Source organism: Crocodylus siamensis, chromosome 9 (genome assembly GCF_052110815.1).
Source record: "Crocodylus siamensis isolate JL-2025a chromosome 9, ASM5211081v1, whole genome shotgun sequence".
Lineage (NCBI taxonomy): Eukaryota > Metazoa > Chordata > Crocodylia > Crocodylidae > Crocodylus > Crocodylus siamensis.
Window position 1 is genome coordinate 56,654,501 of NC_143403.1, and position 16,909 is coordinate 56,671,409.

Below are 16,909 nucleotides of genomic sequence, written 5' to 3' on the forward strand. Positions count from 1 at the left end.
TCCCAAGATTGCCATATCCATGATTTTTTTTCTAAGGTTTCAGGTGGAGTTGGTAAAAATAATTTCCTGGAAGATTCTTGACAATGAGATACTATTTGGCCAAAATAGGCATCATCACAAACTCGGCATACTGTTTCATTCAAAAATTCTTTTTTTTTTTTTTGGTGGGGGGAGGAGATGGAAAGGGAAATATTTTTGGTTGAGCTTTTCTGTCCCCAAACTTTAAAAAAAAAAGGCTTTTCATTTTTTGAAGAGAACCTGATCATTTTTAAATAAAAATGATTTTTGGACAGTTTTTAAATCTGCATTCTGTAGCAGCAGGAGAAATAAAAGTCCCCTCCTACTTTTGGATTTTTTTTTCTGATTTATTTTTTATTATTATTTTCTCCATTGGGTGCGTCCACACATGCAAGCATGTGCGCTTGCAGCTGCTCAAATAGAAGCGGTGTACGTTTGAGCTGGGGCTTTTTGCCTCAGCACACGTGCCCAGACATGCACTTTGGTGTGGGGCAAATTGTGCCACTTAAGGCAAAATAACCCTGCCTGGCTCCTCCTGGATCTGCAGCCAGGAGGAGCTAGAGCCTGGGGCCAGCACCTGTGTTGTCTCCAGCAGTATAAAAAGCTGTCCTGTCCTGGCCCCATCAGTACAAAAAGCTGCCCTGGCAAGTAGCTCAGGGCTACTCACTCTCAGGAACTTCTGGGGCCCAGCCAATTGGTACCTGGGGATGCTACCCCTTGTGCCAGCTGGACTGCTGAAGCAGCCCTGAGAGTGTCCTGCACCCTTTACCCACTGCAGCAGTCTGGTAGTAGGGGCTGCTGCCTAGCTGTGACCTGCTGTGCATCTGCCAGACCCAGATGGGGACTTCATAGCCAGTAGAGGCTTCTGCCCCTTTGGGCCAGCTGCCAGTGGGCTGTGGCTGCAGAGTTGGTCTTGGTGTGATACTATTGCCATGTGTGCCCCTGCCTGGCCACCTGGGCAGCTATCTCCTGGAAGATGTTCTGGGTGTGGTGGCCTGCTTTGAACTGTCGAAGCATGTCCTCCTGGCCCCAGTTTGCCAAGAGGTCAGCCACCTGCAGCTGAAAAAAACCCCCAAAGTCAGTCTGTAAAATACCCTGAAATCCATGTTCCTCCACAATTAAAACAAAAGACCACTAGATAGAGAAAGTGAGAGACAGAGAGACAGTGATCAGTTAGGCAGTGTTTTATTGATATATCTACAGTGTTAAAGCAATTTGGAAGCCTTCTAGTGTCTCTATCATAATAATAAAATGAATTCTAAAGACTTATATGTTTTGCTGCTTGCCTTTGGTTTTTTTACCATAGAGCAGTTAGAGCTCCCTGTGACCCCTTCGCTAATTGGGATGTGGGAACATCTGCCCCCGCAGGCACAGCTCCTGCCAGCAGGTCACATCCTGTCTGGCAGCTGGGCACGCAGGGTATGTGCTGGGGGGATGTGGGGGGTCATGGGATGTGTGGGTGGATTGTGGAGAGACTGTGTGGGGGGAGGGGGCTCAGGAGGGGTGGATCTCCTGCCCCCCCCGCCACAGGATGCAGCCCCCCTGCACACCTCATGGACTGCCCCTCACAGGGGTTACAACACCCCTCCACAGGGGCCACATGGCCCACCACCGCCTGCTCCCTCATTTTCCTGGATTGCTGCCCTGCCTGGCCCCATCCCCTGCCGGCCCCCCCACAGCTGCCCCACCCACCCCAGCCCTCTAAGAAAAAAACCCAAACACCCCCCCCACACACACACACACACACACACACCCCCCCCGCCCCCAGCTCGGCTCCTGCAGCAGCCTCGGGGCTTTGGGAGGCTCGTGGAAGAGCCTCGCATGTAGCATGGGGCAGTGGGGTTTGGCTCTTGCCAGGCAGGAACCAGTGAGTTCAGGGTTTTGTTTGGGGTTTTTTTTCTTAACGAGCTGGAGCTGGGGCGGGCAGGGCAGCCATGAGGGAGCTGAGGTCAGGGGGTTTGTGCCCCCCACGTGGCACAGGTAGTGGGGTTTGCCCCTGCCCAGCAGCACCTGGTGAGTGGGAGCTTCTTTCTTTTCCAAAGTGCCGGGAGGTGGGGCAGCCATTGCCGGGGCTGGGAGAGCAGGCAGGGGATGGGCCTGGGTGATTTGGAGATTTGGCAGCAGCCAAATTGATTCGGGACAGTGATTCAAATCACTGAATCAAATCGCTGCCCCCTGAATTGGCCAAATCCAAATCTGAAGTGAATACTAGCTGCTTCGCACAGGCCTAGTATACAGCCTTATGTGCCAAGTTCGGAAGCTCCTCCGTCTCTACACTCCTGCCACATACCTCCGGGTGTTTAATAGTCTCAATCAGATCTGTGCCCCAGCGTCGTTGCCATAAGTGCCTCCCTTGACTCCGGGTATACCAAATAGTCCATTCAGTATTGGTATAGAAAAAAGTGAGTGGACAGGCTGCTCCTCATCCGACTGCGGCTGGACGTGGTCTCTCTTCAGCTCGCTGCTGGATCTGGTTTCCAGGAAGCTTTTGAGGTCCCTGCCTGCTCCCGGGAGCCAGTCACCAGCTGTTGTCACAGTTCCCTTGAGCTGAAAGTGAGAAAAGCTCCCCCACATCAGCTGTGTTTTGCCTCACCTTAGAGGCACCTGAGTTCAAGCTGGCAGCCTGTCTTGATGTTGGCTCTCGGCTCTACTGCTCATCCCCTCTCCGCCAGGAGTGAGTGGAGACACCGTCCTGTCTCTGCAACTTACATGCTGGGGCCAGACTTCTGGTAGGTTTCCGGGCCCGGGTGGTTGGGGGAGGGTGGCGAGCGGGGTTTCTTCCCTGCTCTTCTCCCCAGCTCTGCCACAGTGGTACAGTCGCCTTCCCTGGAGATTTTCAAAAGATGACTGGAAGCGCACCTCGTTGGGGTCATCTGACCTTAGCAGCCTTTCCTGCCTTAGTGCGGGGGGTTAGACATGATGATTTCATGACATCCCTTCCAGCCCCTAACTTCTGTAAATCTATGCATCTATACTGGGCTACTTTTTTAAGTATTGGAAGTTCTCTTGTAGAATCTAAAACAGTTATTGTAATGCAACAGCAGAAATCCGTGGGTGAGGGAAAAGAATTATTTATTATTAGTGAAGTCAGTATTTCTTCCTACTACTATTTTTAATATTTGTTTACTCTCAAGATTTTTTCCAGAAGCGTTTGCATTATGTCTTTTCACTTAGGATCTCTGAGACACCATGTGTTCTTGTTGTCATCCTTATTCAAGACAAAATCTTCCCTCCGTAAATGCAAGTAGAGTTGTTTGGAAACCAAAAGGAGTTGGGTACGGTTTTCCGAAATCCCACTGAGTCTAGTGGCCCAGGGAAGTCAGGATTCACATCTGCATCCTTTCATTGCAGAAACTGGGAAAAGGTTCCACTGCCTAAAAACCACCATGTATTGTTAATCCATTTGGTCTTACAGTAAATCTACAGCTTCCCAGCACTGTTTCTGAATTACCAGATTCTCTGTGCTGGAAGGATGGGGACAATTGGTGTGGGATCCTGGAGCTGTGAAATGTTTATTAGCGGTCTGTTGCATCATGGTTGAGGAAGGAAGGCTGTAAATCACTCCTTGTGTCCAGACAGAAGCTTCCAGGAACGGGCAGCAGACTTAATGATACCCATTGCTCATATGTTCTTTTCCTCTGGAATATTTTATTTACCTCTTTTTATAGCCACAGGCAAAGCTTCATTGTTTGTAGGTTCTGAACTTCCCTCCACATTATACAAACCCATCCCATTCATTTCTGACAAGGCTGCTTATGAAATGGAACAACCCCTCTAGAAAGGCTGCTTCCCTGAGAATGGCAGCAGCAGCTATATGGCTCTCACCTCCCACGGACACAGGTGCACCAGCCCACCATGCCAGAGGCGCTGCTATGTGCAGACAGGAGATGAGCTTCCCAAGCACAGTATGGGGTCAGGATATATATATTTTTTGCCTCGACATAACAGGAAACTCCCGGTTGAGTTAAATGGTACCTGACAGCTCCTCTCATCTCAAGTGAAGGTTGTTTTTTTCCTTTACATTGTTTTCATGGGATGAATTCTTGGCAGGTTGAAAGCTGGCTCTTCTGCCCCCTGGATTTTGCCCTTTTCCTGCCTGGCAGGTTGGTCTGGGCTCTGTGCAGGAGTTGGCATGGCTGCCTTTGTTTACTCTCTCACTGCGTCTGGGTGAGCAAAGATGTCGGCAAGACTGTGACAAACCCTGGGAATGGGCTAGTTGCATAAACCTACTTTGCTTTGTCATCCAGGTCCCAGCGTCGGCACAGGCCTCAGCACCTTGGCTTCCTCCATTATTTTTTTTTCTGCATGAGCAACGCAGACAAGCCCCTTCCCTCTCCAAAACAATGGTGGCAATTCAGGGGGAGAACGTGAACACAAATATTCTGGTGCTCTGACAGCCATGTTCCTCTCTTGCCATGCAGACTCATCAACCTTATCTGCTTAATTATGTGTGACATTATATAGAAGGGTATCAAGCCATTTCCCTTCTCTTTTTTATTCTTTAGACCTGGAGATAGATGGTTTCCAGGCCATTCACTCACTTGATCATTTAAGCAGCTTGTCCATGCAGAACAGCAATGAAAACAGGGGTGGAAACGAAGAAAGCAACTGGTTGTGTCTAAAGGGCAGAGCTGGGGGAGATTAACATGTCAGTGGTGAGCTCAAGGAAGAATGGGGCCAGGCAGGACTGCCTGTTTCCAGCAGTAATGAGCTGCTGACAACAAACTCTCATCCGTTACAATTAGAAACTGCTGAAGTGTGAAACTGCCATGGGAATGTAATAAAGGGAGGGAACAACGGGACTGTGTAACACTAACCTTAAAACTGCCTCGTTTCTTGTCCCTTCATCTTCCCCCTTCATTGGTTGCTCCTTGCTTTACCCCTTTCTGGGTCTTCCCTCTGAACTGCTGCCCCCCCTCAGATAAGTAACTACACCCAACCAGAGCCTCCCCCCCTCCATGTCCTGCCTTGCCTTGCCTTCCCCACCAGCCATGTCCTGCTGTCTCTCCTCCCCACACCTTTTTCCCCAAATCCTTTCTATTGTGTGTTCTTCTCTATTATCTCTTTGGGCCCCACCCGATAAGGTGCTGTGAACCCCAAAGTCTCCTTAGCTTCATTATTGTTTTTTGCTTAAACAGGGGCTTAGCCATTTCTAGGGCCTAACTCTTTATGTTGAAACCTCTGCTGCACAGAGCTATTGTGCTTTGTTCAGGTTGGAGAGGGGGAATTTGCTGAGTGCAGGGGGAGAGCTTCACAATGTAAGCTCACCACAAGCATCACCACTGCCAAAGAAGGGCGGTGGTGGTGCTTGATGGGGCTCTGGGCAGCAAGGCCAGCCACAGAGCAGTTGCATCCCTGCTGCAGTTGAATCGATACAAGCAGCAACAGAGCTTAAAGATGCTCCTGCTGTGATTTCCACAAGCAACGCCCATTTTTGGGGCAGAACTTGTAGTGACGAGACTGCTCCTCCATGTCCTGGATAGTCTGTTCCTACTCCCAAAGGTCCTGGAAACAAGCCAGGCGCCAGCTTTCTGCGGAGATGTGAGAGGCTTCTGGGTATTAAAAATCAGTGATCATTCTAAGGAAATTTGCATCTATTCCATAATCGCAGTCTGAAATTAATGCAAGGGTAGCTGACACTAGGAGCCCTCCCAGGTCTTTAGCAGTGTGCTTGGCCTGGCAGCTCCTATGGGTTCGTCCACGGAGAGCAGTTGTCCTCCACGTGGGTTCTGTTCTTGAACCTCCAGGGTCTGTTCTTTTACTGAATGTTCCTTTTTCCAGGTCATTGACCCATAAATCAGACCTTCCACCAGCCACTGTCTCCTCCTGCACTGAGCTGTCCCATTTACTAGCCTCCTGTGCCTTCACCCTCCAGCCCAGCGCCCTGTTCTGACTCAGCTGCCCTTTCCCCATGCTACCCTTGCTGACCCTGTCAGCCAGTTGCCTGTACAGTACAGCAGTGCCAGCTTGCTGAGAGATGAGGGAAGCTATGCTGTCCACTTCCCTTTAGCTCTGTTGTTTCCTTCTGTGGTTTTATCAGGTTGCTGGGCCTGGTCTTCTTGACTTGTTCAGCAGTGGAGTGAGCGTTTATTCAAATAACGTTGGAAAGCGCTTTAGCCTTGAACGTTTGATCCCATTGCATACCGGGGTTAGATGGTACTTGCCATCTAACCTTGACTTTCTCGTACTCATTTTTCCCAGCTTCCTCTCTGTGGAGTACAAACTCTTTTCCTTGGAGAGGTTCCAGCTGCAGGGAGCGGAGGAGGCCTTCCGATCCAGCAGCCAGAGTTTGGAGGGGTCGGGGAGTTGACCATGCACAATGCTGTGGAAAGGGAAGGGAAGGGATAGGTAACAGAAGCTGTTCTAACAGCCTTTGGCGAACACCAGGGCTTAATCACAAAGGACAGTCATCTGTCTGGCTATTGCCTCAAAGAAGACTCCTGACAATCCTAACCTGCCAGATGGCATTCACTCTGGAGACAAAGAGCAAAACTGCAGTTGGTTTATCTTTTGTAACATCTGTTTATTTGCCTTCGCCTTGCTCCACACAGTGGGAGTTCATTACTATGACTGAGCAAGACTGATGCTGCCTGGGCACCTCCTGGCACTTCTCCTGTCATACTTGAAATAGGTGGAGCCTCTCTGAATGGTTTTCGCATGCGCTGCTTCCCTGCCCGCCCTTACTATTTAATCACTACTTGGTGATGCATATGCTCCTTAAAGAGCCTTCCTTGGAAGAGTGCATGAACAACCATTTTCTCAGCCATGCATAGTATGAGAGATGGTACCAGAAGCGCTGTTACCACCACAGATCCAGATTTTCCATTTGCCATGAAAAAGTGTGGATTTTCTCTTCAAAGTGTGGATTTTCATGTTCAAAAAAGGGAGAAAGGAGGACCCGGGAAACTATAGGCCAGTTAGTCTTACCTTGATCCTGGGTCACCAACTGGCTGGAGGGCCGCACCCAGAGAGTGGTGGTGGATGGGTCATTTTCGACCTGGAGGGATGTGGGCAGTGGGGTCCCCCATGGCTCGGTCCTCAGGCCTGCACTGTTCAACATCTTCATCAGTGACTTGGACAAGGAGGTAAAAAGCACCCTGTTCAAATTCGCAGATGACACTTAGATGTGGGGGGGAGTGGGCAAGCTAGAAGGGAGGAATAGGCTGCAATCGGATCTAGACAGGTTACAGGGGTGGGCGGACGAGAACAGGATGGGGTTCAACACTGACAAGTGCAAGGTGCTGCACCTGGGGAGGAAGAACCAGCAGCATACCTACAGACTGGGGAGCTGCCTTCTCGTCAGTGCAGGGGCAGAAAAGGATCTTGGAGTCATCACTGATGCCACAATGAGCATGGGCCTGCAGTGTGGGGATGCAGTCAGGAAGGCCAACCATACCTTGTTATGCATCCACAGATGCGTCTCGAGCAGGTCCAAGGAGGTGATCCTCCCCCTCTGTGCGGCACTGGTCAGGCTGCAGTTGGAGTACTGCATCCAGTTCTGGGCACCACACTTCAGGAGGGATGTGGACAACATGGAGAGGGTCCAGAGGAGGCCACTTGCATGATCAGGGGGCAGCAGGGCAGGCCCTATGAGGAGAGGCTACGGGACCTGAACCTGTTCAGCCTCCACAAGAGAAGGTTAAGGGGGGATCTAGTGGCCTGTTACAAACTAGTCAGGGGGGACCAGCAGGCATTAGGGGAGTCCCTGTTCCCTCAAGCACTACCAGGAGTGACTAGAAATAACGATCACAAGCTGGCAGAAGGTAGATTCAGACTAGACATCAGGAGGCGCTACTTCACTGTTAGGGCGGCTAGGGTCTGGAACCAACTTCCAAGAGAAGTGGTGCTGGCTCCTACCCTGGGGGTCTTTAAGAGGAGGTTAGACAAACACCTTGCCGGGGTCGTTTGACCCCAATACTCTTTCCTGCCAAGGCAGGGGGTTGGACTTGATGATCTGCTCAGGTCCCTTCTGACCCTACAAACTATGAAAGGAGAAAACCATGAAAGTTCTCCTTTGAAGGAGAAAAACGTTGGAAACTGTGAGTTGCCCCTTGCAGGCTGGCAGAGTTCCAGCTTGCAAGTGCCTGCTTGGGGCTGGGGGCAGTGGAACGCAGGGGGCATCTTGCGCATGTGCAAGCGTGCAAATATGCACGTGGCCAGAAATACAGCCAGACAGCATAGAGAGCAGCTCCCCCAGCTGCCTGGAGGTTAGTCTACAGGGGGAGGGGGCATGGATGGGTGGGGTGAAGGTAGATTGAGGCCCCCAAGCTGAGGGAGGGAGGGAGTGGGACAGGGTGGATCCCAGCAGTGACAGCAGCACTGAGCCTCCCTGCACTCCCACTCCCAAGACCCACTTGCTGGGCCATGAAGGCCTCCAGGGCAGCAGGACGGGGGGGCCCTGAGCCCTGGAGTAGGCAGCCCATATCTGCATACACATACAGGCTCCACTCCACAGGAAGCGGGGCTGGGCTCTACACTCTGCTCTGGCTGCAGCAGCTGCTACCTCCCACATGCAGCACCCAGGACTTGGGCACTGGGGGGAAGGGGGCTGTGGGCCCTTGTCCTATAGCCCTGGCAGCTGAGGGTCCCCTCCAGCAGGGGGTGCACTGGCAGGGAAGGGGGACTGTGGGATGGGAGTGAGAGGCAGCAGTAGGGTCAGGAGGATGCAGGCTGGGAGTGAGGGGCAACAGCATGGGCAGGGGGAAGGCACAAGCATATCAGGGCTGCTCAGTGCCACAAAGCCGGGGGGTGGGGGGACAACAACCACAGCTGGACCCACATGCTGGTGAGCAAAGGGGGCAGGTGAAGCTCTGATTTTCCATGATTAAAAAAAACAACATCAAACCCCAAAGTATATAGGTATTTAGAATTTATTTTATTATAATGATTGAGGCACTGGTAGGCTTCCAAATTGCTTTAAAATTGTTAATATATCAATAAAACATTGTGTTCAAGTGAGATAGAGACAGATAGATAGTAGCATTTCATTTTAATCACAGGAAAACATGGATTTGAGGTTTTTAATCAGAAAATTTGGGATTTTTATCAGAGAATTTGGGATTTTTAAACAGAAAAGCCAGGATCCCTGGTTACCACAAAGTTTCTAACAACAGATCAGAGTCATCCAGTAATCAGGTTTTCAGGAATGCTGAGTTCAGTTCGTAGGAAACCAGACACTTCAGAAATGGTTTCCTCTTGATTCTGGGAATAGCGTGTTGTTGAAAGATCCAGCACTTCCACCTTGGAAACTTTTTTGGAGGAAAAAACAACACGGATTACAGCTGATATGAAGGGACTTGGCCATCTGTCCCGGAGGGGGCAGGTCCTTCTGACAAATTCCAGCCAAAAGCCTCTTGGCAGACGGTTGAGATTGAGGGTTTTAGAAGCCACAGCAACTAAGCACCAGTCTTTGATCTCCTCAACACTGCACAGCCGGGATGTGGGAGCTGCTGGTCACCGACTACTCCTTGCAAGGAGTCTTCAAGTATTTCTGCCACAACTGCACCTACAGAAGCCGCTCCAATTCTACAGGGAAACGCACGTGTGTGAGCAGCACCCCACTGTGGGCACATATCTGTAACAAACTGCGTGGAGGAAAGGTTGGCCTGACTCGCTTTCTCTCTCTGCTTGTCTGGGAGGCAGGGGTTGGGGTCTGATCTCTGTAGGTCTGATATCTCTGATCTCTGAGGGCAGCATTTGGCCATATGTGTTGATACTTGGTAGAGGGGACTGGGACTTATCAAGAGAGGCTGTTTGATATTATAGAATATCAGCGACTGGCATTGACCGCTGACCAAACGTTTACGAGGTGCTGCCTCAGCACTGCCCTGCATTGTTTTATCTAGTTCAATGTTTGACCTTGTTTTGCACAGGGTTGGGGCAGGGAAGGTGGTTGTGCTGTGGGACTCATTTTATTTAAGTATCTTCCTGTTTGCACACCAAGATGTGGATTCTGAATCCATACTTCCCATGGTGCAAGGCAAGAGCGTTTACCTGCTCTGCAGTCATCGGGGGTCCAGGGGCAGGATTTTATATTGCAGAGCCACGTCAGGAGAGACCAAGATTTGTTTCCTTCAGTCAGGTTCCAGTTGCTCATACAATTCTGCATTCAGATCTCTCTCCTCCAAGCTCAGTCTGAGCTATTTGGAGCTTTTTGCAGGTGTATGGTTCACATACATTGCTAATCTCTAGGACATGACAGGCTGGCTTCCAATCTTCTGGTTTTCATGTTGCAAAAAATTAAGCAAGACCTGAAAATGGAGAGTCTAGATCCAGCGTCCAAGCTTGTACTGATCCACGGATTCCTGCAACAGCCAGGTGCTCTGTCAGGGTGGGGAACATTTCTTGCCTTTATGTTGGAGGTGAAGTGAAAAAGAATAGGATGTTCTGGGTTAGGGTGCTTCATCCACTTCCCTTTGTGACATCTGGTGCTTTTCTCAGCAGATTTCAGCTGCTATCTTGCTTTGGTTCCAAGTCAGAGCAGGGTTTTAAAAAGGACATGGCTGACATCTGTCTTTGGATTGGGGTGCTCAGGGAAGGTCCTCCTGAATTTCACTCCATGTTCCTCCTCTGTTTTCTTCCTCTGAGACTGACTGTTGAGACATCATGTACTTTGAGTTTAGTGGGCATTGTTACTTTCAGGAACAGGTAGATTTTGGTGCTGGGCACGCTTGGTAATGTTGCTGAACCAACTCTTTCTCAGCCCCACTTTTCATTTCTACCTGAGCCCCAGTATGACAAGTCCTCAGTGCTCCAGCCCTGCTGGTCACTGGGGAATTGTGAACCAAACTCCCCACTTGGGGCTGCATTACAACATTTGTCTCCCAGCTCACAGTTGGAGCAGCGTGGAACTAGTGCTATGGGAAGCTCCTGGAAGGAGCGTGCTTCAGGAAACCATTCTGTCCTCTGGGTCACCCCTTCTCTCCAGAAAGCTCTGCAGGCTGGTGCCCAGGGGGAAGCAGCAGAGTGCTGCAGCTCAGGTCTTGCTTTTTGATATGCTAATGATGTACTTTACTCCCTAATGACTCCAGTGTCAGGTGCTTAAAAATAGTCCGTGAAAGGGATGATATGGTGTCCAGGTACCCAAGCAAACAATTGTGTTGTTGAAGACCTGGATAGGTTGGACCAAATGAGCATTAGTGGCAAACCCTAGGGTTTGTGATTTGAAGATGTGATGAATTGTTCTCAGCAGTTCCTTTACTTGTGAAGCAAATCCATACAAATGCTCAGACAGCCTCCTTGCTAGCTGCTTCACCAGGAAGAGCTGTGCAGAGGAACTAGGCAAGTTCAGACGGGACTGATGAGAGAGGCTACAGATGTCTGTCTTTAAACCTCACTGACACACTGCGCCGGGGAACCCAACCCCCTGAAAGGCTCCCAAAGCTGAAAGAAAAAACTCCCTTCCCAGTTCCTATCCCTAATCTTGTCACCCCCAAACTTTTTAAAAGCAAAACACCTGTGCAGCAATTTTTTATAAACCTAGCTGATGCCAGCAAATGAGCTGCCTTTCAGTTTGGGGCCAGCAGCTCATCGGTCTGTTATTTCAGAAAGGAAGAACCCCCTTGCTGGATTCCAGATGATCACTCTCTTCTTTTCAGAAAACCTATTCTGCCAACTCGCAGTCCTCTTGGGCAGGTTGTCAGTGCCATAATTTTTTGCTTTGCAGTGGCAGTGAGCAGTCTGACTGTCACTTAAAGGTGAGGTTATTGGTGCTAGAGAAGCAGATTTGCTGTCAGAGGTTTCCACTCCTCAAGTGGGTGTTGCACATACATCATTGCTGGGGTTTTCATCTCTACATTTACGGTTCATATACAGCCCTGTTTAGGGGAGCGTGCTCTCGGTGAGTGACCTGACACCTGGAACTTGGGACTCTTCTCTGTTGTGCTGTGACATTGGGATAAAGTGGAGAATGTGTTTGTTTCAGCACTGAATTTCAGGCCTGGCTGAACTATTCTCTGGGTCCAATTTCTAACCTGTGGGTAACTTCCATGTTTTTCAGCTGGATCCACAGGTACTGCAAGACAAAGACTGGCAGCGGACAGTCATCTCAATGAATGGAGTAAGTACAGAGAGCTGAGGCTGGCACTGCCTCTCTGCCAAGCCTTACTATCATGTTTTATTTTCTCTGCTCCTTGTTGTGATAGTTTAAAAAAATAAAATATGTATTGCTTGAAAGATAACAAACAGTCTCTTCCTGACAGATTGAAGTGAAACTATCTGTGAAATTTACCAGTCGGGAGTTCAGCCTGAAAAGAATGCCATCCCGCAAACAGACTGGGGTCTTTGGAGTCAAGATTGCTATTGTCACCAAGTGAGTTGGCCAGTCACAGTTCTCAAAGAATCATAGAAAGTTCGGGTTGGAAGGGACCTCAGGAGGTCATCTAGTCCAACCCCCTGCTCAAAGCAGGACCATCCCCAACTAGATCATCCCAGCCAAGGCTTTGTCTAGCCAGGTCTTAAAACCCTCCAGTGTTGGAGAGTCCACAACCTCTCTGGGTAACCTTTTCCATTGCATGTTTACGACCCTCCTAGTGAGAGAATTCTTCCTAATATCTGACCTAAATTTCCCTTGCTGCAACTTGAGACCATTGCTCCTTGTACTGTCATCCGCCACCTCTGAGAATGGTCTAGCTCAGCGGTTCCCAAACTCTGACACGTTGAGTACCACCAGTTTAAAAAGATACAACTTTAAGTACTGGCAGCAAATTTTTCAGTTCAGCCTTAAGTACCAGTAGCAAATTTTTGTCATATAAATTATAATAAATCTGTTAACACCAGATCATTAGATGCAGGGGTACCAGTGGATATAGTCTTCCTGGACTTCCGGAAGGCTTTTGACACTCTCTCACCCCGTTCTCATTAAGAAACTGGGGGGCTGTGGTGTAGACACCCACACAGTCAAATGGGTCGCCAACTGGCTGGAGGGCCGCACCCAGAGGGTGGTCGTGGATGGGTTCTTCTCAGCCTGGAAGGACGTGGGCAGTGGGGTTCCGCAGGGCTCGGTCCTCGGGCCCGCACTGTTCAACATGTTCATCAGTGATTTGGATGAGGGGGTAAACACCCTGTTCAAATTTGCTGATGACACTAAGATGTGGGGGGACGTGGGCACACTGGAAGGTTGCAACAGGCTACAATCAGACCTAGACAGGTTACAAGGGTGGGCGGATGAGAATAGGATGGGTTTCAACACAGACAAGTGCAAGGTGATGCACCTCAGGAGGAACAACTGGCACCATACCTACAGGTTAGGGAACTCCCCTCTTGTCAGCACGGAGGCGGAAAGGATCTTGGGGTCATCATTGACTCCAAGATGAACATGGGCCGGCAGTGTGGGGAGGCAGTCAGGAAGGCCAACCGTACCTTGTCATGCATCCACAGATGGTCAGGCCGAGTTGGAGTACTGCATCCAGTTCTGGGCGCCACACTTCAAGAGGGATGTTGACAACATGGAGAGGGTCCAGAGGAGGCCACTCGTATGATCAGGGGACAGCAGGGCAGGCCCTATGAGGAGAGACAACAGGACCTGAACCTGTTCAGCCTCCAGAAAAGAAGGCTGAGGGGGGATCTTGTGGCCTGTTATAAACTAGTCAGAGGGGACCAGCAGGCATTGGGGGAGTCCCTGTTCACCTGAGCACTGCCAGGAGTGACCAGGAATAACGGTCGCAAGCTGGCAGAGGGTAGGTTTGGGTTAGATATCAGGAGGCGCTACTTCACGGTCAGGGCAGCTAGGGTCTGGAACCAACTTCCAAGAGAAGTGGTGCAGGCTCCTACCCTGGGGGTCTTTAAGAGGAGGTTAGATAAACATCTTGCTGGGGTCATTTGACCCCAGTATTCTTTTCTGCCATGGCAGGGGGTCGGACTAGATGATCTGCTCAGGTCCCTTCCGACCCTAGAAACTATGAAACGCGTACCACTGACGGGTTGTCTGCATACCACTGGTGGGACCTATTCCACAGATTGGGAATCGCTAGTCTAGCTCCGTCCTCTTTCAAACCCCACTTCAGATACTTGAAGGCTGCTAGTCAATCCTCTCTCATCTTCTCTTTTCTAGACTAAATAAGCCCAGTTTTCTCAGGCTCTCATCATAAGTCATGTGCCCCAGCCCCTTCACCACTTTCGTTGCCCTCTGCTAGACTCTCTCCAATTTGTTCACATCTTTTCTGTAGTGGGGAGCCCAAAACTGAACACAGTACTCCAGATGTGGCCTCACCAGTGCTGAATACTCACCTCACCAGTGCTGAGATTCACCAATCTCTTCTTTGTTGATTTATTTTAAACACAGTGGACCAAGGAAGTAGCTCCTGGTTTTGTCCTCAGTGAGCAGACAGATCCATATACCTTTCTATCCCTGCATGACTCTTATCAATAGCAATTTCTACAGAAAAGAACTGTTTTGTATCCTAGCAACTTCATTCTTTGCATGGAAAAAAAACAAACCACCCCCGTGCTTGGAAACCCAAGGTGTTTACTTCAAACATCTCTCACTTTGCTGTATTCCAGAAATGCCCCCTGACCTTTTTGTCTGTACTTAGCTGACTTGGCCCAGATTTCCAAAGCTACTGAATTGCAGTATTTCCTTTCCGTGCTTGGAAATGTTCAAGCGCTCTGGATCCTGTTGTATTATATTAACCCCTGATCTTTTGTTATGAATTGTTTGCCAAGAGAAACCTGTTTGTTCATGTTAGATAATTTGGGAGCCTTGGAATTTCCTCCCCAGGGAAGTGCAGTAACTCGGCAGCAGCAGAGCTGCTGTGGAATCCTCTAATCACCTGCTAGTGTTCCAGTCACTGTGCATAGATGACCCAGCCGTACGCTCCAGTCTGCAGAAGCAGTCAAAGCAGGGACCTTGCAACATTTCAGAGAATTTTCCATAGCTTTAACTGCACTTTCTGTGCCCTCTCTGGCCCTGCTGTTTGCTCCAACCATCTCCCTCTCCTTCCATCAGGACGTGTATCCACATCATCCCTACCCCAACCCCAACAGACTTACCAGCTGGGGGTAGCTGTTAGCTTCCTGTTTAGTCTATGGTCAGATCTCCAAATCTGCCAAATCTTTTCCAAAGCTTTTCCAAATCGATACAGAGCTTTTACTTGGTCTCCCGATTCAATTCAGATTTGGAGATTTGGTCCCCGAATCTCCTCTGAATCAAATCAGCTGCCAAAGCTTCACACAGCCCTAGCAACTAATACTAATGAGCTCACCAAGCGCTCTTCTCTCAGAAGCTGAAGTCCCCCCTCGGTGCGAGTGTGCACAGATGGGCCTGTTTACCACATTGCTACAAAAACAGTTTCACTAAATTTCCTGTCCAGAAAAACAAGCTCCTTGGAGAACTACCATATGACAGGGAGAATCCAGTGGTTACATCCTTACCTCTTACTATTTCTTAAACTAGTAACATTCAAAGCAGGGGCTCTTAAACTGTGGTAACTAGGCTCCATTCACTTCAGCACAACTGGCTGAAAAGAGGCTACATGATGTTTGTGAGCCACTGACCTGGAGTGGTCTCATTCTGCCCCCTGCCTAATGCGAGCCTGGTAATAGTGTTCTTTCCACATACACTGGACTGAACTCTTCTTTCCAACTTTTTCAGGAGGGAGAGATCCAAGGTGCCTTACATTGTGCGCCAGTGTGTGGAGGAGATAGAGCGGCGTGGGATGGAGGAAGTGGGCATTTATCGTGTCTCAGGGGTTGCAACTGATATCCAGGCCTTAAAAGCTGCCTTCGATGTCAGTAAGTATTTGCTCCTGATGTTTTCATCCCCACTGGTACTACACTGCAAGTGCCCTTTCAGGTTGCTGTACTGCGTTAATTGTGCCTAGCCCAGGAAGCATTAAGAAATGGAGATGCTGGCACAAGGGTTATCATCTAAAACACACAATGGCTTTAATAGTGTGATCTCCAGGTACAGACATACACAATGGACCGGACCCTTGCCCTGAGAAATACACTAGTTCTGCCCAGCAGGCACAACTTGTTGGTTTGCCACACCATGCCACACGCTCCCTAGAGGAAGTGGGAGCAGCCAGAAGCCTCACTTCCTACATGGTCCTGGTGACTTGGGATGAATGAGGCACTTGCAGCTGCTTGAAGAAGCTGAGGGCATCTCTGAGTATTGGGATGGTCCAAACAGGGAACAGAAATGCATTTAATTGAACTTATATGAGGCTTGATCCAAATTTCATTGACGACGTTGGAAAAACCCTTTTTTGACTTTGCTGGGTGTTGGATCTGGCCCAGGATAATGACAAAGTAGAAGTACTTCTGGGTATTTTGGGTTTACCTCTCACCCAGGCTGATTGATTCAGGGGCATTGGGCTTATAGCTGCTTAACAGTCACAGGGCAGTGAATGTAATCCACTGCGTGGCACTGAGATGAGATGAATGGAGAATGTTGCAGTCAGTCCAAGCACAGTAACAGCAGGCAGTGAGCATCTGCTTTTTGGGCAAAGAGAAAGAATAAACAAAGGGAACAAAATAGAGGCAGCCAGAAGAGCGAACAAAAGACCAGTATTTCATTACGTGCCTATCTCCTTGCTTTCTTTTCCAGACAACAAAGATGTGTCGGTGATGATGAGCGAGATGGATGTTAACGCCATTGCTGGAACATTAAAGCTGTATTTCAGAGAACTGCCTGAGCCCCTCTTCACAGATGAACTGTACCCCAACTTTGCAGAAGGCATCGGTGTGTAGCAGCAGAAATATATGTTAAATATGATAAATTAACATTGTGCTTCCTTTTTTAAAAGGCACTTTAGCAGCATAAACAGTAATGTCTATAATATTACTGTAATACAGTGGAGGTGAAGGGCTCTTACTTTTTAATCAGCCTGAATCCTACCTTGATTAGATTTTAGACTGGGGAAAGGTGCAAAAAGGCTGGGTTTTGGACATT

General features: G+C 49.3%; 1 protein-coding gene across 1 annotated transcript in view; it reads left to right on the plus strand.

The window, feature by feature from the left end:
• The window catches only part of BCR (BCR activator of RhoGEF and GTPase), a 132,481-nt gene that overhangs the window by 104,151 nt on the left and 11,421 nt on the right, over nucleotides 1-16,909 (plus strand). Inside the window, exons 17-20 of the mRNA XM_090062162.1 lie at nucleotides 12,017-12,076; nucleotides 12,219-12,328; nucleotides 15,608-15,747; nucleotides 16,565-16,699. Of these exons, the coding sequence (XP_089918288.1) occupies nucleotides 12,017-12,076; nucleotides 12,219-12,328; nucleotides 15,608-15,747; nucleotides 16,565-16,699 (445 nt within the window). The remainder of the gene's footprint in view (nucleotides 1-12,016; nucleotides 12,077-12,218; nucleotides 12,329-15,607; nucleotides 15,748-16,564; nucleotides 16,700-16,909) is intronic.